We start from the raw sequence: 23,571 nt of genomic DNA on the forward strand, positions 1-23,571 counted from the left end.
TTATGTTCTGCTTACAATAGAATGTTATAAGGACTCTGATGGCATGACATTTGGGTTTAACTCCTTAGTCCTAGTTATGTCCCAATTTAGGGTTGGTTTTTGGCGCTCGCCGATGCTCGAAAGGAAGTCTGAAGAAACGCAATAGGTGGGCTCCGTCAAGCCACATAAGTAACCTCTGTCGTAATGCACAACCCATCAATCGGCAATCCTCCCCAATCGGGAACAGCATCACAGGATGGCTCTCAAATCAGATAAAACCTTGCTCTCGGGAAGCTGCAAAGATAACTGTCCGGTCATTCTCACGACTACAAAAATTCCGCTTAAGTCGTCTTCTGTATATTACCATCGCAAATAGGCGCACAAACTCCCACTCTCACTCTGTCGATTCTCTCTCGCACTCTCCCCGGCCCGCCCTCTCTCCTCTCTCGGTCACCCCGGGGGCGGACCGGGCCGTCGTTTGATTGTCAGAAGACGCCCCACGCTCGCCTCTGCCCCCGCAACGGGGCAGTCTGGCGCGTTAGTTACCCTCCGCAGACTCTGATCTGAAGCACAGCACACGCGCTGGCTCGTCTATAGCACAGCAGCACGGCCGAGCCGGCGCACAGTGGGGGCACCGGCCGACAATATGGCACGCGCCGGTAAACAAATGTACACTGGGGGGCGAGCTAGCTATCTAGTAAATAAACACACAATTGAAGGCGTGCAAACGCTAAAATAAGCCCTGAATTCAAACACAGATTATAATGATTGTTCATAGGTTGACATGCAATACTTGCTCAGCTAAAACACACAACTCAAATCGACTAAAAACTCGGCATAATAGGGATCTGTACAGAATACGACGTTGATCTGTCAATTAAACACGCACACACAAAGGTGAAGATTACTACTCAGACCTATCGGCTATTGTATATAATGTAAACGTAAGATCGTACCACGTCGTGTCCATGCTTTAAATACGTATCTGGTAACAGTTCTGTCGCTCCACTCGGGGTGTTCGCCCAGCGGCGGACCTCACAACAAAACACGACCAACAGGACAGGACGTAAAACTAATAGCGTAAACTAAGTCGGGGTCAAGGCAAGAAAACAACCAAACAATGTTGTACTAGGTTTCAAAACGGCGTGCGTACCGTTCAAGATCCTAAAGCTACGTCGAAAATAAGATTCAAGCAGCAGCACAAGAAGCGAAAAGCGGCAACGACGCCAAAAAGCGCGGGCACGGATGTGCGCGAACAACAAAGCAGCGCCACATCCACGTCGACAGAAAGCGGCGTCTGAAGCGTGTCCGACAGCACACAACATCCAAACAGCGAGCGATTAGTGAGCGGAAGCGGTAATATCTAGCGGCAGAGGGCGTCGATATGTGGCAAACTCTAGACGCAGGAACAGTAAGCAGCAGCGAGCGCGCTGCCAGGCGGCCGGGTAGTCTCCCTGGCCTCGGGAGGGGTCGGGCGCCCCTCAGACCCAGACGCCGTGCGGGTTCTTGCTGGTGGGCACAGCGCTCTCCAGTTGACGGGGCGAGCCGATCAGCTGCCGACTCACACCCGACTTGGCCGGCCCTGGCGAGACGGCACACACAGGAACACGTCAGCTGGTGGATGAGTACAACACTGCGCGGTATACCTTCGCCAGGTTTGGCAAGGCGAAACCAAAAAGTACACCAAATAATGGCCTTCTCAAACTTAAATTGTGATTCTGCAATGCCCTTAACACCAACAGGATTCCTCTCTAACCATATCAGAAATAAAGCGATAATCAAACCAAAAACACCGCCACTGTCACATCAGCTCACCAATCAGTGACTGTGGAAACAACCGTACCTCGATTCTCACCTTCCGTGACTTTAGCGAGCTCCTCGGTGCCGGACATGCGCAGGCTCTCCAGGTTGACCGTCTTCAGTTCCTCGAGCAGCTGTTCGACTCGCCGCTGTCTCTCCAGCAGCTGTTCTCCCAGCTGGCCGATCTGGGTCTCCAGGTCGGCGCGCTCCGTCTCAGTGCGCTCCGACTGCTCCTGGAGAGCAGACAGCTGCGCGGCCAGCTGCTCCAGCTGCTGCTGCGTCAGCTGCGCCTCTTGGTCACTCCGCTCCTGCTCCGACTTCAGAGACTCGCCCAGATCCCTGCGGGAGTGGAAGAAGGGGAGTTAGTTGGAAATCGTGGTGGGAGCTGATCAGCTGGACATGATGCAGAGATGATATCGACCCAAGGAAGAGGACGGGATAAGGTGACAGTCCCAAGGTCTGACACGCCTTTAGTCATTCCGTTCCGGGGGGGGGGGGGGGGGCTATGTGGATTTTGGAGGGAGTAGACCTTAGGGGTAGTCAGTTGAACTTGCCGGGCCAGACCTTACTCCGGTCTAAAGACTCAAGGCAACAAAGGGACATCTTACGAGTCGTAAACACGTCGAACAGTTTATCCCAATGCAAGTTTAATTCATAGCAAATATTACGCAAATCCATAAGACCCGTGAGCCAGGGACGGATCCTCTATCTCTCATGCACAGCTGTCACTTCGTCACCCGGTCCCTACTCACCGTATTTTCTCCGAATACGTCTTCAGCTCCGTCTCACATGTAGCCAACTTCTCCTTGAGCTGTTCACTCTCGGTCTTGATCCTCTCTCCCTCCTCGGACTCCCTCCTCAGCTCCTCTGCCTTCTCCTCTGCCTCGGCAATCTGTCCAAAGGGAACTCAGTCAGACAATATGGCCACAGGGGAGGTGAGGACTTGGGAAGGAGACATTCTGTGGTGCGAGTGCAGGGAAGCGCACGAGATTTGAGAGACAGAACAATGTAACAGTTTGGTGTAAAAGGATGTGAGTGTTAAGTGAAGCAAAAGGCTGGTATTGAAACCCAGCGAACTGCGATGACAAGAGGCGCAGCACATGTTAGACGCCGACACAAAAAGCTAATGCGTAGCACATACGACGTAGTTCCTTCCACGTGTAAGCCGGATATCGCATTGGACGCCGCGCCAAGTGCACCACGTAAATCGGTACCCCCTGACCCAACTGCTGGCCTCAATAACACCTCCACCAATCCCCTAAACCAGCCGACAAACATACAATTTCCCGCCTCCCTCTCTTAGGGGCCCCTAAAGCAGTGGAAAACTCACTATCAAAACAGCCAACACGGAACCGCGACGGTGCCTCGTCTATGTGCAACGTGAAACCGCAGCTAAACAAGCAGCATGCGAGCCGACCGCCAGCTCAGTCGTGTACCATCTGACCCATGACGCATCACAAAACAGTCGGCTGGCCAGCCCCCATAATAGAGCAGGTCATGGTATAGCCCACATCAAACCACGGGGAACTGGCCCACTGACTAGCACTGCCGCTGCCGTCAGTGTGAGGGGACATGACAGGGCTAGTGTTCGCGGGGAACCGTTCGTTGCATAGGGATAGATGACAGTCGGCAGGACGTGAGAAGCATCCTCCGAGGATAAAACAAGACTTCATGGTAGCAATGACGATTGAATTTTTTCGTCAAGAAGTGAACGGTGTGACTGGTGGGACTTCTTACCTCCTGATTTCGCTCCGCCAGCAGCGCCTCCAGGCGACTGGCCTCGGAGCGAACGGCTGACAGTTGAACGTCCTGCTCTCGCTGAAACTCTTCCAGGTACACAATCTCGGCGTCACACTGAAATACAGAAACAGTGTCGTAATTATTCACTGGCTGTGAAGTCAAAATATACGCGACACGCGTCATGTAGACGATTAATTCCAAATGTTGTAACCGGTTAAACACAACTGTCAACGCTTACACCAACATAAGGACGCGCCGATAACGGCGACACAACAAACGATCATTCTTCCACGGGAAAATCGAAAAAGACAGCACCATTAGTTCAGGCTGCTTTGCTTTCACTCGCAGTTTCGAAGAAAAAAAAAATGATATCACATGGTTAACCACCACGCAGTACGGAGCGGAATGCGCTAGATTCAAGCAGTTCGTATTACACGGAGCGATGCGGGGGCACGCCGGCGTGGAATGTGTCATTTCATAGGTGCGTGACACTGCACGCGGGTTGAGCCAATACATGCTCTCGTTTCATTCGATAACACCTTTTACCATCGGGAATGCAGCGATATAAGCCGGGGCCAAAGGCGACGGAAGGCCTGGCTTGGAAGAAGACCGCTGTGTGCCAAAAAAGGAACGCAATATGAATAGGTTGACGTTTTTGGTGCTCAACGAGGCCGACGATTGATTTCATAAGGAATTAGTGCGTTCTAAATGTCAGTAAGAGTCCAGGCCTGAAATCATGCCTCACGTCACCAAGTGACAAATACCGACCGCATGACTATCATTCTGAGCGATAGGTGCGCATCTGTTGTGTGTTGTCATACCGTCAGCGCTAGCCTCAAATAACATCATCCGGCACAGCTGAGCTGACCTCCTAAAGCTACCACAGGTCATTCCAACAGACGTCACTGACCAATGTTACCCTCCAGACACAGCTCTGACGGGTCATCCTTACGCCTATCCTCTCCACCCTGGCACCTTAACCCACCCTCCCCCCCCCCCGCGCGCCCCCGTGACGGCCACCGGTCACCGGCCGCGCTCTAAACCTCGAAAATAGCCGCTGCCAGGCCGAGCCGACCGTCGGTTTGGCCCAGTTCCACACCGGCGGAACGATCGGTAACCCCTCCCGGTGGGAGGAGGGGCGGGGGGGGGGGGGCGGCTGGGTACGCTGGGAGCTCTGAACGATAGTCCAGTCCTCCGACGCTGGGGAATTCCAAGCGGCGGTCACTGGTAGTAGTTTGAGAGGGTCCAATAGCCAGGGTGGTAATCCATCCTCACTATCTTCAGAAATAGCCGATCCGCATCCCTGATCATACTACCGGCCTGTCTGGACTGACGGTTACCTCACCAGACAACCCACACCATCCCATTTCAAATAAATAATTGTCAAGGTTTAGCCCGACTCTAAAAGTCTTATCAACACCCGCACCCTCACCATCCCCACCACGACCCACGCCCGTCAATCTGGCAGCACCAGTTGTTCACCCGCTGACGTCACGCACCTTTGTGACGTCGGCCTGGAGAGAGCTGAGCTGGTGTTTCTGCGCGTTGACGACCGAGAGGAGCTCCCGGTACTGACTGTTGTAGACCACCTCCTCCATGGCATACTGGTCGGTGGCGAGCCGCCGGCCCGGCCCGCGCCCCTGCGCGCACAGAGGACATGAGTGAGATCAGACTTATCCAGGAGGAGACAAACACGACCAACATTCGTCGAGACGAGCCGTGGGGGGATGATCCAAAGGTGGACACATCGTGTTGGAGCATGGTGGTCACGCATGCTTATGAGTCACGAATATATAATGAGAATAGAAAGCGAGCTGTGTCCGCTTGTCGTTAAAATTAAGTTCTTTAACACTTGCTCAATCCAAATAGCCAGAAGCATCAATCGTGTTTTTAGTTTAAATCATAAAAATACAGCACCAATCAAGACAAATTACGAGTACAGCTAATCAGCGGGAAAAATCCATCTAGTCGGCGTTCTGGCTTACTTAGACTAAGTCTATTCTGAATCCGTTATCTGATGGCTCAATGTAGACTTGGCCTGATTCCTGCTGGCAGGGATGCCGATCGGCAAGATAATTCACATGGCCCGCGTTGTCGACACAATATTAACCAAAGAGCAGTCGGGTGATTCAACCCAAAACTGGTTCATCGAGTATGGCTGGAGTGTCGCTCCTGATAGTACAAGCATCACGTCATACAGGGCATAGTGCATCGCATGTATTAAAACTAAACCACAGAAATGGTGCAGCTCGGCCAATTCTCGGCAAGCTGCCTGCCTATGAGCAATAGAGAATTTGAGGAACGCATATTTACCTATTCATGGGCACGATTGCCTTTCTACCTATGAAACCGCCTTATTCATGCAGCTTGAAGTTGTGGACATTTGCTACCGGGCATTACAACTTGCATGACATGGTATCCGTACCATGCGTAATGCGCATCACTATTTATCATATGCATAGAACGTTAAGGAACTCATTGTAAGAATATCGCACAAACAAAAGGTCGGCCAAATACGAATATCGTCATTCTCTATATACGGTGATTTCTTTCCTATCAGCAACCAATGACCATGAAACCTAGGCTGAACAAAGCAGAAGTACGATAACAACCGCGCTTTTTACGTAGAGGTACCTAAGGACGAATGGTGAAAGGAAGACAATTTACTAGAAAGCATCGCATGCGCAAGAAGTGAATTCGAAAAAGGTCAGCCATGGAAAAATGAGTAGCTGACCTAACTGAGCAAATCCTGCACGGCTAGCAAGTTCATGCGCGAGCTATGGTTGCCCACAAAATAAAAAGCATCCAGTAATGAGCGAAAACGACAGACTGAAGCTCAAAACGTCGTGGACTGATCGAAACTTTATCTGAGCCAGTCTAGCCCAGTTTATGTACTTCCGTCAACCAAATACGATTAAGGTCTAAGATGTATGTTGAAACTCGCAATCTCATCCTCAACTGCCCATCTTGTTACTTACCTACCTATCTACCGTTGCATGGAGGCGGTCAACATGACGTAACAATCATCCACGGCGCCGTTCAGCCTGCTCACCTTTGCCGGGTGTCCGGGCGGAGTGCCGGAGCCATCCGGGATCTGACTAGAGAGGGGCGCGGCCGGCGGCGGCGGCGGCGGCGCCGGACGCAGCGGGCTGCTGGACTGGCTGCTGCCGCTGCCGGACGGACTCCGGCCGGGCGGCGGCGGCGGCGGTGGCGGCTCGCGGTAGGGCGGCGGCCGGCGCGGCCCCGCCCGGCCCGCCGCCGGCGGCGGAGGGTCCCGGTACGGCGGCGGAGTGCTGAACCGCGGCCCCGGAGACGGCGCCGCCTCGCCGGCCCGCCGCAGACCCGGCACCCGGTCGTGACTAGTATTGAGACTGGTGTCGGCGCTCGACACGCTGTCGTTCAGACCCGGCTTGTCGGTCAGCCGGGGCGGCGGAGGGGGCGGCGGCGCGGCCGGCCCGGCCGGCGGCCACGGCTCGTCGGCGGGCCGCTGTTGCACGCCGCGCACCACGCCCACCGTGCCGCGCTTCACGTGCTCCAGCAGCCGCAGCTCGGAGCGGCGCCGCTGCAGCTCCGGCGACAGCACGGTCGTGCTGGTGTCGGGACTCGGCGGGGACGGCTCGGACGGGCCACGGGATGAGCGGCCCGAGCGGCGCGCGCGGGACGGAGACTTGGCCTCCAGCGGCGAGCGCAGGAGGATGAACTGCACGTCACTCGAGTACTCGCCCCATTTCATCAGCACCTGGCGAAACAGCAGGGCGAGGTAGTCAGACCCGAAACCGGTGGCAGGCCACGGGTTTTACGGTACATAATACGGGATATAATACGGTATATAATACGGCCTGTGTGCCGACCCAACAACCGCAGTCGAACAATGGCCTGGGTGACCTGATGCCTACCAACAGGTTCATTGCTCGTAAGATTGTATGACCTTGTCTTTATTTTACCTGTCATTAGACATTTTTCGTCAACGACATGCAACATATCATGAGCCAGGTGAACAATATGCAATTTTTATAACAGCAAACTAGTGTTGACCTGCTCGAGAACATGCAAACAGCAGTTTGAGTCTAACAAACGCCCTTTAACGACGATTCCCGAAGCTAATCTTTATTCAACAAAGATAAATGCAGGCGACTGAGAGCAAGTCAGTTGTCTCATTTCAATTCCGGAACTAAGCAGATTGCAGAAAGCGAGTTGTATTCCGTTTATAAATAGTTCCGACTGTCCTAACGATCGGAATCAAAATCGAAGGAAGAGGACATAATGCTAAGCACTCAAGTTTTGTTTTATGTTATGGCTATTTACGAGTGCACAAACACATTGGATGTTTAACTAAATCAAGACATTGCATTAGCAAATCCAAGCCTTGGACGACTCCTCAACCATTTCCATTCCTTTCAATCGCCCCTCACCCCATCCAGCTCAGCTATTCCCCCGCTGACCACCCTCACCTTGACCGGGTTCTCCTGCGGCGCCAGCAGCCGCTCGTTGTTCCGCCACCGCTCGATGAGCGTGAAGCGGCCGGTGCGGCCGGTGGCGTGTGCCAGCGCGTACACCACGTCCTGACAGCTGGTGGCCTCGGTGACGCCGCAGACGATCCGCTGGATGCCGTCCACCCACACCTTCAGCTCCATGGCGGCGGCGGCGGCAGCGGCGGCGGCTACCGGTCCGGCGCGGCCCGCTCAGGGCGCCCGCCTGAGGGGGAACGAGGGGTCAGAGGGATGGTCTGTGGTAGAAGCGGGGTCAGGGAACTGTGGAGAGGTGTGGCCAGGGTCCAGGGTTCTGTCCTATTGAAGAGGACTGTAGCCAGGGAACTGTGGAGATCTGTGGAGTGTGGCCACTGGCCAGGGTCCAGGGATCTATCCTGTGTAGGAGGCACAGTCAGGAGCTGTGCTGTGAAGGGGAGTGTCCAGAAAACTACCCTAACTGCTGTGAAGAGAAGTGGCCAGGAAATAATGTTGTGGGCTGTGGAGTGAGCATGAAATGGGTACAATCCTGTGGAAGAGGCATCTGGCCTGCAGAAGAAGAACTACCTAACCCCAGGAGTTTTGTTTAGAGTGTTTTCCAGACAAGTTATTATTGTCAGAGACATGATGGGATAACAATTAAGATCAATAAATGAAAAAAACTGTAAACATAACAGATATATTGAGATTGCAATTAATAAGTTGTAAAAGAGAGTACATACTGTTATGCCTTCTTTGGCCTTCTTTGAATCAGTTTTACTAACATTTTAGTTTGGTACCTGGAAATAAGACTATGAGTTATGACTTCATAACCTACAAAATATGAAACTAGAATATGATAATTTACACATAAAGAAAAATGCCTGCTTAACTTATGATAAAATGTCAATTTTAATTAAGGTGAAATATCAAGATGCTAATTTGTACCTAAAATTGTTTGTTATTTGCTTAGCAAGCTTCTTTTAAGTCTGCTTTAGCTAAATTTTTGATTGCAGATAGAAGCAATGAACAACTTAACCTCAACCTAGTCTGTTCCATTGCCTTCTTATTTGATCATCAGTTTCTGGTAGGTACTGAAAGGCCAACTTTAAATTCAAATTATTTACACACTGTTTGTAGAGTACACAACTAGCAATGGTGGTGGTTAGTGAATGAGGTAGCAGCCATAGCTAGTGGCCAGTAAGTGGGGTGAACCACATGCTGTCATGTGGGCATGATAATTTTTTTTAGTTAGGTAGGTATATTTTTATTGACTTCTGGCACTGTAAAACGGTAGGCAACTGCCTACCTACCTATGATGGTTGATGAGTTTCCACATTCAAGATGACACATGACCTAACCTGGGTATAGATGCATTTCAGGAAATAGAGTATAGCAATGTCAATACTTAAAAGAAGTAAGCGCAATTAGGAACACTTCAGTGGGGGAAACTGTGGTCAAATCTTCTATTTTTGGAAGCCTTCCATTTTTGGAAGGACCTTCCATAAATGGGTATGCATTTTCCAAAAATGGAAGGCTTCCAAAATTGGAAGGTCTAATCTCAGTGTTCCCAACTGTGATTCACATTCTTTGATTTAAGTTACGGCCTTTTTAAATGTGTAACATTAATAGTTGATTTTGCCATTTATGATCATTGATATAAGGAGAAGCAGCAGTGCTAGTGTTGGTAATACAGGCATGCTATGTCAATGTACATAGTGATATAATAGCATGGTGTCCTGGCGCACTGCTCTCTTTTTCTACTTCTAGAGGACACATAGAAATTCAGAAGAGAAAACAGCTGGTCAATAACCAACCAGGAGGAACACAGCTATAGCCCTGACAAAAAATGGTTTAAATTAAACTTACTATTCCTCATATAAATTGAAGATTCCTGCTCCTTCGATAGAAAGTAACACGAAAAACGGCGCAGCAACGCCTATTTAATTCGTCCCATATTCCGGAAAAAAACATTGAAAAATGACGAGACCTCCACCCAAATGTTTGGCAAAAGCCTTAAAAAATTGAAATCAACCACACAATATGCTAATAAATGCAGAAAACGGCAACAAATACAAGTTTTACTCGCCACTACACTCCCGAAACCGCCGCACTCTGTCCAGACAATTCCGCACTGTAAATAAAGTCGGCGGTATCGAACAAGCATGGCCCGTCACTAAAGTACTTTTAAGGATATTTACTTTTCGTTTTTGATGCTTTTTGCTTACAAAATGTTTGATAAAGTCTTATAAAACCATCGTTTGTCGGTAAATTTTTGTCAATTTTCCACGACTCATTACTTTGAAAAATTACCTAAAATACATCCACGCTAGGATTTAGGCATCCACGCTAGATTATGGACACTTCACTATGGCAAATAGAAAGCGACCAGGGGCGATAGTCGCATTTGCCTCATGTTCGGCGGAAATCGGTAAGTTCCAACATATGCGCAACATTTTCTATATTTGGGTACGATGACGTCGTCAGCGTACCCATTTTTGGAAGGTGCGTACCCATATATAGAAAATCCTTCCAAAAATGGAAGGCTTTCTAAAAATGGAAGATTTGACCACAGTTTCCCCGACTGACTTCTTACACCTTTTAACAGATATCAATATTCCCATTCATTTCTATCAACCTATTTTCTACCAGTGTTAAAAATGTTTGAAGAGTCCTTTCACTGGGAAGTTACTATAATTTTGAACAATATTTTTTCGTTTTCATACTCAAAGCTCATGCGAGAATTATTGTCGAAATTTAATTTAAAAACTAATCATTTGTCTGGTTGCGCAATACCTTGGGCAATTGAGACCATTTATCAGGAAAATGTATATTTACCTGCAACAGCACCTCATCGCTTGTAAGGTAGGTACTTTTCGTTTAGTCTGAAGTACAAATAATCCAAAAACACTCGAGCATATCACAACCTTTTACAAAATACGCGGAGGATAAACAACACCCCCGAGTCAAAGCACAGTGAAAATATACCAGATGCAGCCAAGGTGTCAATCTAAGGAAAATTGTGGAATTTACGTGCCAGCTGATACTCAAAGAAACGGGAGAGAATGAATTCAAAGTCCGTTATATCTAGTTTTTACCGTTTGAATACTTTGGTTCTTTTCCATTTAATATTTAATAAAATCTATTAAACAAATTTTGAATTTGGTGTAGATTCAGAGTTGACAGCTTTAACTCATTTTTATCAGTACGCAACGGGATTTGCACAATAACAGCTGACTGCTTTCTGCACCGTCGAAATCAAACGCACAGGAATATTTCTCAAAAGTTGATCGGAGTTGTGAAAGCTCCGCAACAGCGACGAAAGCGTCACATATTTTATGTGGGATCCGCGCGGAATGGTGATGGTAAATCACCTTTAAAATTAATATTTTCGCATAGATAGGCCTTATTCCCTCAAAAGAAGAAGGTTTACACCCGTTCCATTGGTTCGTGGCGGCGGCCAGTTTCAGGTTAGTTTTGGCGTTTTGGTATGTCAGGAAGAAGCCAATTCAATGCGTGGCTTGCATCAGCTCTCACATAATGGGGAGCATTCTGGTCTAGGGGTAAGTTCCTTGCCTGATTAGATTGAGCCATCCTGAGGGTTGTTTACGGGCCTTGTGTGCGGTACGACCGTACACAGGCTCCAAGCTCTGCTGACTGCGTCCCTATTTCAGCCTTCCGTCAGCGCACACAGCGACTGCTGTGGTCAGAGCTCCTTGCCTGAAGAATCAGCCATCCTGACGGCTGTTTATGGGCCCTGTGTGAGGTAGGACCGTACAAGGCTCCAAACTCCTCCCACTGCGTCCCTACGTCAGCCTTCCGTCACCGCACACAGCGACCGCTGTGGCCAGTCGGGACAGGCCACAGTGGACCGTCCACCGCACGCAGCCGTGTGACTTCATACTGACTACCCATCCCCTACCCCCACGCCTGCTGCACACACCACACACTGCACTCAGCAGTATGCAGTGCCTGTGAACAGCCCTCTGATCTGGGTTCAATTTCTGGGTGATGCACATGGCATTGCCGCTGCCTGGCCGCCTAGAACAGGATGAAGGCTCCAGTTAGCCCATGGTCTGCCAGATGTAGTGCTTAAACCAAACCTCCACCACCTCACATAAAAACTCTGAAAATTGAGCCATAAAGTTGGCAAAGCCTTGCTTCTTGAAGGTAAAATGTTATAATTTTAAGGGTTGGTTCAGGTAGCATTCTGCAGATTTGATATTTGGATCACAGCTGAGTTTAGACTTCCTTATGTACAGCTGTTTTCAGTGTTAGCTGTGTGTAATGCTGGATAGTTCAGCAAGGTATTGAGGAAGGGTCCATGCTTCTTTATGGTCAATGTATACAGCATTAGGAAATCTGAACTGGCTAGGCAGTAGGGTATGCCTAACTTTGCTTAGGGATGCACCACACAAATGTGTCCCCATCTCCCATTCATAAAATTGCAACACCCCTTGGCCCATAGGTTTACTCACCACTCACCAGGTCAGGAGGTGTCCTGCCTTGCATACTGCCCATTGCTGTTCAGGCTCTTGAATATATAGCAAAGTTGATTTTCTGGCTATACTTTGTCTTTTATACACTGTGGGACCACTTGCAGACTCCAAAAGGGCTCAGTGTGCTCCATATTAAAAATGCACAGTAAGAGAAGGGCATCAGCAAAAAGATGGCACCAGTGCATCTACTGGAGTAGGGTTTTCTATGAGAAGCTAGGTGACAGCAGGAGAAAAGGGTCACTCCCAAAAAAATGTGGACTGTCCCACCCAGAAGATGCACCCCATCAGAAGAGGAGTGTCCCAACAGAAAAAAGGTTAATCCCAGCAGAAGTTGGGCTGACCCAACAATGGAGGGATGACCCCCCCTCCTACGATTTCCAACAAAAGAAGGAAGGGCACCCAGTAAATGGAAGGCATCCCTGGTAGAGGGACACTCAAGAGTCCAGGCTGAAGTAGGAGACTGCTCAGCAAAGGAGGGAAACCCCACTGCCAGCAGAAGATGGATGCCCATAGAGGGGAATCCCTAGTAAAAGAGAGCACTCTCAGCAGAAGTGGAGCGCCCCAGGGCCCAGGCAGAAGGGTACTTCCAGCAGAATCGGGGCACTTTAGGGAGAGAAGGGTGCCCCAGCAGAAGTGGGGCATCTCTAGCGGAAATGGGCACCTAGGCAGAAATAGAACACTCCCAAAATTATTGGAGCATGCTTAAGAAAAGAGAGAGCCCAAGGGGGAAGAGGCACACTCAGCAGAAGTAGGCAACCCAGGCATAAATGGGGCAGCCCCTTCTTTGTGAGACACCTAGCAGAGTAGCCCCAGCAGAAAAGGGCACCCAGAGTACAAACTGAAGTTTTAGTTTGAATCAAATTATTGATTTTGCTACGTGGCACAGGAATCGAGCTAGAGCCCCCCCCCCCCCCATCCACCCCCGTGTGTTATGGTCTGCCTCTGCCATTATGCCAATGATGACTGATCTCAGTTAATCAGCTGCACCTCTCCCTCCCTGACCGGCCCATGTCTCTCCTCCATCAGCGGTGAGCCAGTGGGCCGATGGCCGGCGGGCTGAGCTGTTTAACTGTGCGTTTTCCTCCCTCCCTCGCTCTCTGACTGGCCCACGTCTCTCCTCCATCAGCGCCGCTGAGCCTGTGGGCGGATATGGCGCAGCGCGGTGCTGCCTGGCCCGTGCAGGGCTCCGAGGGGCAGCACGCCGCCTCCGACTCTGTGCTGGACCGGGCCCGGTTCAGGGCGCAGCAGATGGCGCACAGAAGGATGGCGGAGGACGGCGCGCACCCGCCCGGGTGAGTAGCCCATTCCTTCCTGCTCCTGGACATTGGTGTGAGTTGCAGGCTTCATGTGTGCGCAGGCCACGAAGCTTCTTGGGGCTCAGACACCTAATTTAATTAAAGAGTGCTTCTGAGGGGGGCGGATAATTGTGACCATTTGCATCGAGGATGAAAGGTTCCCAGCCATATTGAGCGGTGCCGGGAGATGTGTGTGTGTGGGGGGGGGGGGATGCCGATTGAACCCATTCGTTCTTTGTTCGGGATGTGTATCCTGGTCACTGAGTAGTGAGTGCTGACACCTGTTCCCAAAATATTTCACACTAACGCACACACCGACCCTCAGCTTACACCGACCACATCGACCCACAGCACATCGCCCAGTTAATCCTGCAGCCCTCTGATGTCCCCCTACCACGGCTCATCCCCATGCTCCCCGTCCCCCTCCCATCCCACTGACCCCGCCCTCTCCCCACCCCAGTCTGACCTCGGATAGGCGATGACCGGGCGTCTGGTGTCCCTTTCCAGCAGGTCCCAGGATGCGGGCTCCTCCCGTGGATATGAGGCGCCTCCACAGCGCGAGCGCGGTCGAAAACCAGGTACGCTCTCACTCAGAACCGTAATGTAATTCGGCACGTGCCGCCGGGGCTGTCATGTAACACTGGAGTCTCTGCTCCGTTTTGTAAATGTGTTGCTAAGTGTGCGTTGGCATGGCGACGGTCTTTGGTTGCTATGTTACGTAGGGATTTAAGGTATGCATCTGATTGTGTGCGAGAAATGATAGGTTGGAGGTGGAATTAATATTCAATGTGTGTTGAATAGGCCGTATGCAAACGTGTAAACAATGATTGAAACGGAGCATATTCCATGCATTGAACTTTCGTGGCAACGGAGTTCAATAGATGCAGGACATCATTATTTATGAACGTGTATTTTAGGTGGTCGTGACGGGGCCTTCGACATCATTTCGGAGCTGGACCTGAACTTTCTAGCAGAGGAAGATAGCTGTAAGTCCATCATTCTACCTTCTCATCTATGACATCAAAACCATTGTGTATTTTTCCTATATTTCCGGCGTTAACTTTTTCGTTGTCTCTCCGTGTTACCAGTCTAATGTATTTCACCGATCGATATTTTGCGAATAATACAATCGAACCGTGACTAAATCAACCCAGTTTCGGCAGTTGGCACCCAAATCTCGATAAGCTAGTGCAAGACTCCTCCGTTGACCGCCGATCCCCGGTGCTGATTCGGCGCGCGCATCTCTGCCGACAGCGGTGTGCCCCGTATGAATAGCTACTCGGGCTATGTTTCAGATGCATCTGACCTCACTGCTGGCCTGACCATCGTCGCCCGGAACGAGAAAACGCGCAGCGAAAGGCGTAAGTGCTATGGGAGGACATGAATAGCTGGATAAGGACCTTGTGGACGTGACCAGGCATTCTTTCCTTTGACGGTGCAATTTTATGGTACCTTTCTGTTTCAAGCAGTTATATACTGATGACCTTTCCTGCCTCAGGCGACGATGACCTGCGTGACCTGACCTCTGGCCTTGACCTGCTACTGCCGCGGCGTCGCTCGCCCAGTCCAAACAAACGCAAGATGCGCAAGTTTCTCAACGATCTGGCCACGCCGCGGAGCAGGTAGGCGCAGAGGGGCATACCTTTCAGCGGGGTGATGTGGAATGGCTGTTTCATCCAATAATGGGTTTCTCTGTGTTTTGTCGTTAGAAACGGGTGGTTCATTGTTAGCTTTTCGTTTGCTTGTTGTCTTTATTTTTCATAGAAAGTCCATGCTGAAGCTCTATATTATTTGGAGTCGTATGAAAATTCCGCCGCCAGTGTTCACCACGAATGTTCCGATCTTATCAGCACTGGCTACTCAGTCTACTTCGAACCCTTTATCATCGGTATACTTGAGCAGGCCGGGTGTGCATTCTCATGTTTGTACTCGGCTAACGCGGTGATTCTCTGGCCGACAGTCGCCGGAGTCGACGGTCGCCCACGCCGCCCCGGAAGAAGTCGCAGCCGACGCCGCCCGCGCCGCGGCCAGCGCCGGCGCCGGCGCCACCTCCTCCGGCGCTGACCGCCGCGCCGCCGCCGCCGGCCGCGCGCCCGCCGCCACCCGTGGTCGGCTCGTCGCCCCAGTGGCCCGTGCCGCCCTACCCGGTACACCCGGGCTACACCACGGCACCGCACGGCCAGCCACCGCCCGGCTACCGCGTGCTGGCGCCGCCTCAGCCCGCCCCGCCGCCGCCGCCGCCGCCGCCACCGCCCCCGGCAGTGACGTACGCTCCCTCGTGGGGACACCCGTACGGGGGCGGCTGGCCGGCCGAGTCTGCTGTGTATCATTACCCAGGGGGCCACTGGCCGCCGTCACCGACATCTGCCCACCGGGCGGCCCCAGAGCTGAGGCACTACCCGCCTGTCTATCGCGTAGCTCCGGAGCTCAGCCCGCCGGACCCGCGCGGGGCGCCAGAGTTAAGCCCGTATCCACCGGTCCATCGCGTGGCCCCGGAGCGAAGCCCGCCTGTCCGTCGGGTAGCTCCGGAGCGGAGCCCGCCTGTCCGTCGGCTAGCTCCAGAGCGGAGCCAGCACTCGCCAGTACGCCGCGTGGTTCGCAGCCGTTCGCACTCTCCGCTAGACGGGAGGCACCACAGACGCTCGCCTGATGATGATGACCGTCGCCGCTCGAGAAGTAGAGAGCGAAGAGTAAGTCCAGGGAGAACTGTGAAAAGGCGGAACTCTGAACAAGAGTCGGAACACCGGCGTTCCCCGGTGCAACGGAGGAGTCCGATTCGCTACATGGGGCGACCAAGTCCCGAACGAAGACGAAGCAGAGAAAGAGGCACAGAACGGAGGCGAAGCAGAGAAAGAGGCACAGAAGGGAGGCGAAGCAGAGAAAGAGGCACAGAACGGAGACCAAGCAGAGAAAGAGGCACAGAACGGAGACGAAGCAGAGAAAGAGGCACAGAACAGAGGCGAAGCAGAGAAAGAGGCACAGAACGGAGACGAAGCAGAGAAAGAAGCGCAGATCGAAGGCAAGGCAGAGAAAGGAGCCCAGAACGAAGATTTGGTAGGGATAGACGAGACATTGAAAGGGGATCGAGCACGGAGCGAACAAGCTACAGGCGAAGGACCCCAGATCGAGTACGGAACAGGCTTCGAAGTCCAGAACGAACATTGGGCAGGCATCGGAGTCCCGAGGAAACGCTTGTTAGAGAACCGAGTCTTGAGCGGTTACTGAGTGGGGAGCTGGGTCTCCTCGAACCAGGGATCCCTGAACCTATGTTTGAAGAGCGAAGGAGCCTCGAGCGAAGTAGAAGGGATTCAATGAGCCCTAAAAGATTGCTTAGGAGAGAGCGCTTGAGAGCCGAGCGATCGTTGCGAAGACCCGACAGGGAGGGAAGGAGCCGCGAGCGCAGAAGTCACGAGCGGATCGGACACTCTGAGGATTATGCGGGCACGAGCGGGGAGCGGGTGCCCAGTCCCCTCTCGCTGCTGAAGGACTCTCTGAAGCCGCCTGAGGACCCCAGCAGCCCCCACGCGCTGCTGCTGAAGGCGCTGAACCGGCCCGAGTCGGGTGCCAGCGGCCGCGTCAGTCCGCACGCGCTGCTCATGAAGGCACTGAACCGTCCGCTCGGCCCGCCCGAACAGCTCAGTGTGTCGGAGGAGAGGAGCCGCGGCGCACACTCCCTGGAGCGCAGCCGCTCCGACCGTAGCCGATCCGTGCGCAGCCGTGAGAGGATCACCCCGGATATGGACGACCTGGCGGCGCGCAGGTCACGCGACCGAGTCGCACCGCGTCGCGAGAGGTCTCCTGAGCCGCCGGTGGATGGGCCCAGTCTGCTGTCGCTGTTCCCTCTCAGCCCAGAGTTGGAACGGTCGAGAAGCCGGTCGAGGGGGCGAGACCGCAGGTCACCGGCTCGAGTGTCCCAAAATCAGCCATCGAGGAGGAACCGGCGTAACTCGGCCGGCCGAGGCCGGTCAGCAGACCGTTCCCGGCGCAGCAGGGAGCCGACGAGGGCGGGGTCGGCGGGACACGCGCGGTCGTCACGGGACGAGACCCACGATCGCCATGGGAATGTCAGGATTAAGAATGAAGGAGCCAGACTGGCGTCCGGAGTCGTGTCCGGATACCGGGACCGGCACGGTAATCCGCGGAGGGTCAGCGGCGGCAGCAAGACGGACGACCAGGGTGAAACGGCGCCGGGAAACGCGCCGCAGAAATTGACTAACGGAGACGACCGAGAGCGGCAGCACGGGGGTTCGAGGACAGAGAGGGAAAAGGCCGAGCTGCCTGACTCGAAGTCGGGCGGTAGGAAGGCAAATCCGTCTCGAGATGGTCGCGGCTCGCCTAAAAAAGCTGACACGGCGGAAGAATCTAAAGTCGAGAAACCTTCGGAAGGGAACACTTCCAGCGAACAAAAGGCTACTTCGAAGGTGAGCACTGCAGCTGATAAGACTGTAAAGGATGATTCGAAAAATGAGAAAGCTGGTACAGGAAAAGATTCTAAAATCGAGAAACCCTCGGAAGAGACCACCTCAGAGGATAAACAAGTTACACCGAAGGCGAACGCAAGTACTGCTGATAAGGTTGTGAAGGATGCTTCGAAAAATGAGGAAGCTGATACGGCGAAGGATTCTAAAATCGAGAAACCCTCGGAAGAGAGCACCTCAAAGCATAAACAAGTTACACTGAAGGCGAACGCAAGTACTGCTGATAAGGTTGTGAAGGATCCTCCTTCGAAAAATGAGGAAGCTGATACGGCGAAGGATTCTAAAATCGAGAAACCCTCGGAAGAGAGCACCTCAAAGGATAAGCAGGTTACACCGAAGACAAACGCAAGTACTGCTGATGAGGTTGTGAAGGATCCTTCGAAAAATGAGGAAGCTGATACGGCGAAGGATTCTAAAATCGAGAAACCCTCGGAAGAGAGCACCTCAAAGGATAAACAAGTTACACTGAAGGCGAACGCAAGTACTGCTGATAAGGTTGTGAAGGATCCTTCGGAAAATGAGGAAGCTGATACGGCGAAGGATTCTAAAATCGAGAAACCCTCGGAAGAGAGCACCTCAAAGGATAAACAAGTTACATCGAATGAGAAGCCAAGTGCTGCTGATGAGATTGTGAAGGATGCTTTGGAAAATGATAACCTTGCCCCGAAGGTTGCGGATCAGAAAGAAAAAGTATCTCTTCCTGAAGAAACTCCTATAATGGGAGAAACTGAAGCAAAGCCTGCTGTAGCTACCGAAGCTACCAAACCCGAACCAGAGACAGAGTCGGAATGCAAACCAGATACGAATTTGAAGCCAAAGGCCGAGCCGAAAGCGACGGAACCGAAACCTGATTCACCTCAAGCGCCACCAGAATCTGTCGAGAAATCAGAGCCTGATCGGCAGTCAAAGTCGAACGAAAAGCCAGTGGTGGTTGAGTCACCTGAACCAGAAGCAAAGCGTGACATGACAAAAACCTCACAACCTGAACAAAACTCCGAACCTGCTGAGAAGCCCGAGTTAAGTCTGGAATCTGATTCCAAAGCTGAGCCAGTTGACCTAGGGCACAACGTGAAACCAGAGGCGGAAGAAAAGCCAGAGTCTGGCAAGGACCAGGAATCCACCGGTCACTCAGAGCCGATGGAGACGGCAGATTCTGATAAGCCTGGTTCGTCTACGCAGACCAAGGTGGAGGAGACGTCAACATCCGAACCTAAGCGGGAGTCTACGTCGGATAATACAGAGTTGCAAGAAAAGGCAGACGTACCATCTAGCGTAGATGTGGATCAGAAGTATACGTCGGAGATGAATTCCAAGTTTGAAGAAAATGTAGAAGAGAAATTAAACTCGCAGGCTGTATCAGGGCCAAAAGAGACACCGGAATCAGATCAGCCTGTTAGCGCTTCTGAGGAGGTGAATCCCAGCTTGGAAGTAGAACAGAAACAGACATCTGAACAAAGCCCGGATGTGGAGATGGAGTCCAGTCCGGCACAAGGAGCAGAGTGTGACCGGAAGCCGAGCGAAGTGAACACATCACAGGCAAAACAGAACCTGGAGCCAGATCAGTCAGAGCAAGGGGACAAACCTGACCTGGAGAACAAAACCGAAACGAAGCAAACAGAGGTGGAACCAGAAGTAAATCAGGACAATGAAAAACCAGACCAAGGACAAAAGCGTGCACTCGCCGAAGATCCTGAGCCAGCACTGTCAGCCGAGTCAGAGAAGAAAGTGGCAAAACTAGAAACGGATGAGGGCGGAGAGCAAGAAACCGGATCAGCTCAACAGGAAATTGAACAAACAGCTGAGAGTGAGCAACCTTCACAGTCTCAAACCAGCACTGAGGCCGAACAGAAGACCCAGACGTCCGCAGACCAATCTGAGCCGGAGCCGAGCCCTGACCAAAAGTCCGGTGCGGGGACTGCGCTGACGGCCAGCGCCGCCCGTCGAGCTCGCCAACGGAAGACAGAGCTGAGACTGAAGGCGGTACGAGAGGCACGGCGACGGCGCCTGGTGCGGAACGGACTGCCGGCCGAGGCGGCTGGCCGGCCCCGCAGGGCGCGCCGCTCATCCCCTGAGCGCTGTAAGGAGCCGACTCCCCCACCTGAGGTGTTCTACACACTGGAGAACGGAGCCATCAGCGAGCTGACCGCCGAGAGACGCGGCCTGGTGCTCAGCCGCCACGGCACCGTCGAGAAGGTTGACTTCTACGCTATCCGCGGCGGCAAAATCGTCCGTGTGGATCGTGAGGAGGTGCGGCGCTCGTTGGCGGAGGCAGAGGGAAAGAGCGGCGCGGGCGGGGAGGGGACAGAGGCGAGTGACTCTTCCTCGTCCGTGGACGCTGGCGGAGGTGGCGGTGGTGACAAAGTCGCAGAGACAAAAAGTGACGCTACCGCGGCGAAAAACAGTGCGCCTGTGACTATGAACACTGCCGTGAGCGACAGTAATGGGCCGTCAGAGGGCGCACCGGCGACTGCCGCGAGTGAGCCCGCTACTGCCGCGAGTGAGCCCGCTACTGCCGCGAGTGAGACAGTCTAGTCCCGGGACGGGGTGGGTGCCTGACGAGTGGCATCCCCTCCCCTTGAGTGGCTCTGGGGAGTGTCTGCGATCCCGGGCGATAGTTACTGTCTGACCCTGCGAGAGCCCGTGCAGTCGTCAGCCGGAACTCGACCTAGCATTTGTTACTTCAGTGGATTGGTGTTTCACATCACCGGGTCATGGCATGTGTGTGTTCCGTATACGTGTGCACTGTGGCAGGATAATATGCATATGTTTGTCTAGGAGTGGACCTTGCTGCATTGGCTGCTTGTGGCTCGCGGAAACATTGGAGCGTTCATGAGTTGACTATCGGTAATTTTCCCCCGACGGGTGGTCAGTAGCGTAATTTGTCGATAGATGTCAGCACTTGTCACCAACGCCTGACGGTGGGTCGTTTCTGTCGAACGCTGATTGGGGTATGTGGCTTTGAGTACAAAACACGCCCCTTTTTATGCTTTCTTGCTTCGCTTTCGGACTGTTTCATCGGGATTTGATTCAATATGATATCCAGCAAACATTGAAAATGCGTTGATGTTCACTTGACGTGAAACCTATTTGACAAAGCCACGAAAGTCGAGCGCTCAGGACGGCCCATTTCTTTGACAATGTCTTATGTTAGTGTGTTGGTGTGCTAGTGGTTTCATTTGGGTGGGGTTTTGTTGATCACGTTGATGCATTCAAGCTGGGCAGTGATTGGTGATTCCAGCTTTGCGTCCAGGATTGCGGGTCACTCAGCGATAATACATGCGTCATAGTCATGACAGATGAGTTTTGCATGCCAACGCACAGGGCTTTCTTCGAGGACATAAACGCAGCTGAGCTAACTTTTGAAATGTTTATCCTGTCTCGTTATTTATGTGGCAAGTTCCGGCTAGCCGCTCAGGTGAAGATCATGTCTGAGTCACTTCACGTTGAGTAACGGCCTCGACTTCCCACGTCGTGACGCTACCGGTGCCACCTGTGACGGCGCGGTCTGCTGTGAGTCACGAACCGTTTGTTTATCTGTCCCCTCCTCCCTGAGGCGCTATAACGGAGCGGTATCCGCAATCTGACGCAATGTTTCGGGAAGGGAGAAGGGCCTGCCCAGACAGTGTTGATCACGAAAGAGGCGCATTGAGCGCGGGGCGGGACTGTCATCATCTGAGCTTCCTGGGACTCTACTTCTGCGGCGTATAGACGAGACAGGTCAAGGAGGGCAACACACAGGCGTCGGTCTGAAAATCTCATCAGCAATGGTCAACGGCTCACGTAAATACGCTTTGCTATTGACATCCCGCCGCTGAAGTGCACTAATAATCAGCTTCGTTACACCACTTCACAAGCATTTATTCGCCACGCCTCACATTGCACATTTCGGGCCGACCGACCAACCAGCTGCAGCACGGGTACAGCTCACCAGCTCACTCACCAGCCGCCCCTGGTCGCCGTTTTTTCACAGCGACCCGCACACGACGTCAAAGTGCACGAGACTCGCTCTTACACACAACATGCTCGCGCACAAGACAAGTTGGCACACCTCTCGGGAGCGGATTTCGCCTTCGGGTTCCGCTGTCTAGGCAAGGTCCCGTTCTCGGCTATTCTGTGCTGGTAATTAGTTAGATCTCCAGCGGAGATTCGCAACCTGACGGGCCACGGATATTACCGGCTGGCTGGAACTTGGAACTGTCGAGTGTCGACAGTTGGGTGGACGGCCGAGCCAGTTGGTCACATCCGGTTCAGCAGAGAGTTGGGGCGCGATATCGACTCCCAGAACGGTTCCAAGCCCAAGGCCCTCCGTCAGTGACGCCTAACGTGCACAGAGTACAGGTGTTAAGTACAGGCGCGCACAGAGCTCCGACCCGACATTTGGTCAGCGGTTTCACACCGATTCGTCGTCATCCACAGTTCACGCCTCGTGGAAGTGGCTGCTCGGTTCGACAAATATCCCATTGGGACAGATAGATATTAACCTATAGTCACGTCAGGCTGAAATGTCCACTGGCTGCTGTGGCTGCCGGTGACGCAAAACATGGGTTCGCTCTTATGTGTTTCGTTTTTTGGACAATCACAAGCTCACTGCGCTTGCGAAGACCGAGGGAAACTTCGCACTACCTACCATGAGTGCCAGCGACAAAACTAAAGCGACACCTGCATTTAGGACAGCACATGCGTTAGCATACACCTGACTTCACAGAGAAATGGTCACAGGCCTCCGCAAACCCTCGCACAGCACCAGAAGGGACAGCTCAGCGCCTGTAGATTCTGTTAACCACCGACACTACGATAAAACAGGCACTTCGACGCACTTGTTCGCCGGCCGCGCTAGTGTTAGTGCTGCGCTGGCGTCGGCAACCGTCACAGGTTTCCACACGACGCTCCTACCGCCGAAATCCATTTCACCTCGACGACCTGAGCGCCACCTGGCGACCGTGACCTGCCCCGCCACCTGGCGGCCGCGCTGTGAACTAGCTCGGCCTCCTCCGGGCAGCCCTCCCCGCGTCCTCCGCCCACCACCTCTCGGGCCACGTTGCACGACTAAAAATACAGCCCCGAGCGTCGGCGGTGGCGACGGCGGCTGCGCGGTCGGAGGTACCGTGTTTTCCTTGGGCCCGTCGCGAAGTGGGTCGCCCACGTCGGCGGCGGCACGGGACCGTCGAGACCGACGGTGACGGCAGCGTCTATCACAGGCGGGAGCACGCGGCCGACGCGTCATATCGACTTGCGGGGTCGTCCGCGCGGCCGGCCATGGCGCGGTGACAGCGAGTAGCCGGGGAAGGTGTCCTCGGCGTCTCCGTCAGGCGGCGAGTCGCTCTCGACGGGGGCG

At 52.9% G+C, this 23,571-nt stretch overlaps 2 protein-coding genes across 3 annotated transcripts; one reads left to right on the plus strand and one right to left on the minus strand.

Annotated features, from left to right (window-relative positions):
• Positions 1-320: 320 nt before the first annotated feature.
• On the minus strand, positions 321-10,946 carry LOC122389932 (ras association domain-containing protein 8-like). 2 transcript variants are annotated; one of them, XM_043382442.1, is made up of 8 exons: positions 10,803-10,946; positions 7,971-8,214; positions 6,572-7,258; positions 5,019-5,159; positions 3,517-3,633; positions 2,532-2,671; positions 1,835-2,118; positions 321-1,561 (listed from the first exon to the last, which is right to left on the minus strand). In XM_043382442.1, exons 2-8 carry the CDS (start codon positions 8,151-8,153, stop codon positions 1,461-1,463), a joined length of 1,653 nt encoding a protein of 550 aa, XP_043238377.1. In that variant the 5' UTR covers positions 8,154-8,214; positions 10,803-10,946; the 3' UTR covers positions 321-1,460. The 2 variants fall into 2 exon arrangements, with proteins under 2 accessions (XP_043238377.1, XP_043238376.1); XM_043382441.1 differs by having other exon boundaries at positions 1,823-2,118.
• Positions 10,947-11,327: 381 nt separating this feature from the next.
• Positions 11,328-21,529, plus strand: LOC122389928 (serine/arginine repetitive matrix protein 2-like). The gene is made up of 7 exons (XM_043382436.1): positions 11,328-11,434; positions 13,590-13,755; positions 14,266-14,336; positions 14,676-14,744; positions 15,054-15,119; positions 15,257-15,380; positions 15,719-21,529. Exons 2-7 carry the CDS (start codon positions 13,613-13,615, stop codon positions 20,766-20,768), a joined length of 5,523 nt encoding a protein of 1,840 aa, XP_043238371.1. The 5' UTR covers positions 11,328-11,434; positions 13,590-13,612; the 3' UTR covers positions 20,769-21,529.
• Positions 21,530-23,571: the final 2,042 nt, after the last annotated feature.

The sequence above is a fragment of the Amphibalanus amphitrite genome, unplaced genomic scaffold (genome assembly GCF_019059575.1).
Source record: "Amphibalanus amphitrite isolate SeventyFive unplaced genomic scaffold, NRLGWU_Aamphi_draft 000376F_arrow, whole genome shotgun sequence".
In the NCBI taxonomy this organism is placed as follows: domain Eukaryota; kingdom Metazoa; phylum Arthropoda; class Thecostraca; order Balanomorpha; family Balanidae; genus Amphibalanus; species Amphibalanus amphitrite.

What these genes read in the sequence shown, in the direction of transcription:
- LOC122389932 (XM_043382441.1), bottom strand. Translation starts at nt 8,153, where the DNA reads ATGGAGCTGAAGGTGTGGGTGGACGGCATCCAGCGGATCGTCTGCGGC. An exon ending in CGCAGGAGAACCCGGTCAAG is followed by an intron (nt 7,259 to 7,970) that starts GTGAGGGTGGTC and finishes CTGTTTCGCCAG; the next exon opens with GTGCTGATGAAATGGGGCGA. An exon ending in CGCCCGGACACCCGGCAAAG is followed by an intron (nt 5,160 to 6,571) that starts GTGAGCAGGCTG and finishes CTGTGCGCGCAG; the next exon opens with GGGCGCGGGCCGGGCCGGCG.
- LOC122389928 (XM_043382436.1), top strand. Translation starts at nt 13,613, where the DNA reads ATGGCGCAGCGCGGTGCTGCCTGGCCCGTGCAGGGCTCCGAGGGGCAG. An exon ending in CGAGCGCGGTCGAAAACCAG is followed by an intron (nt 14,337 to 14,675) that starts GTACGCTCTCAC and finishes CGTGTATTTTAG; the next exon opens with GTGGTCGTGACGGGGCCTTC. An exon ending in TCTAGCAGAGGAAGATAGCT is followed by an intron (nt 14,745 to 15,053) that starts GTAAGTCCATCA and finishes GCTATGTTTCAG; the next exon opens with ATGCATCTGACCTCACTGCT.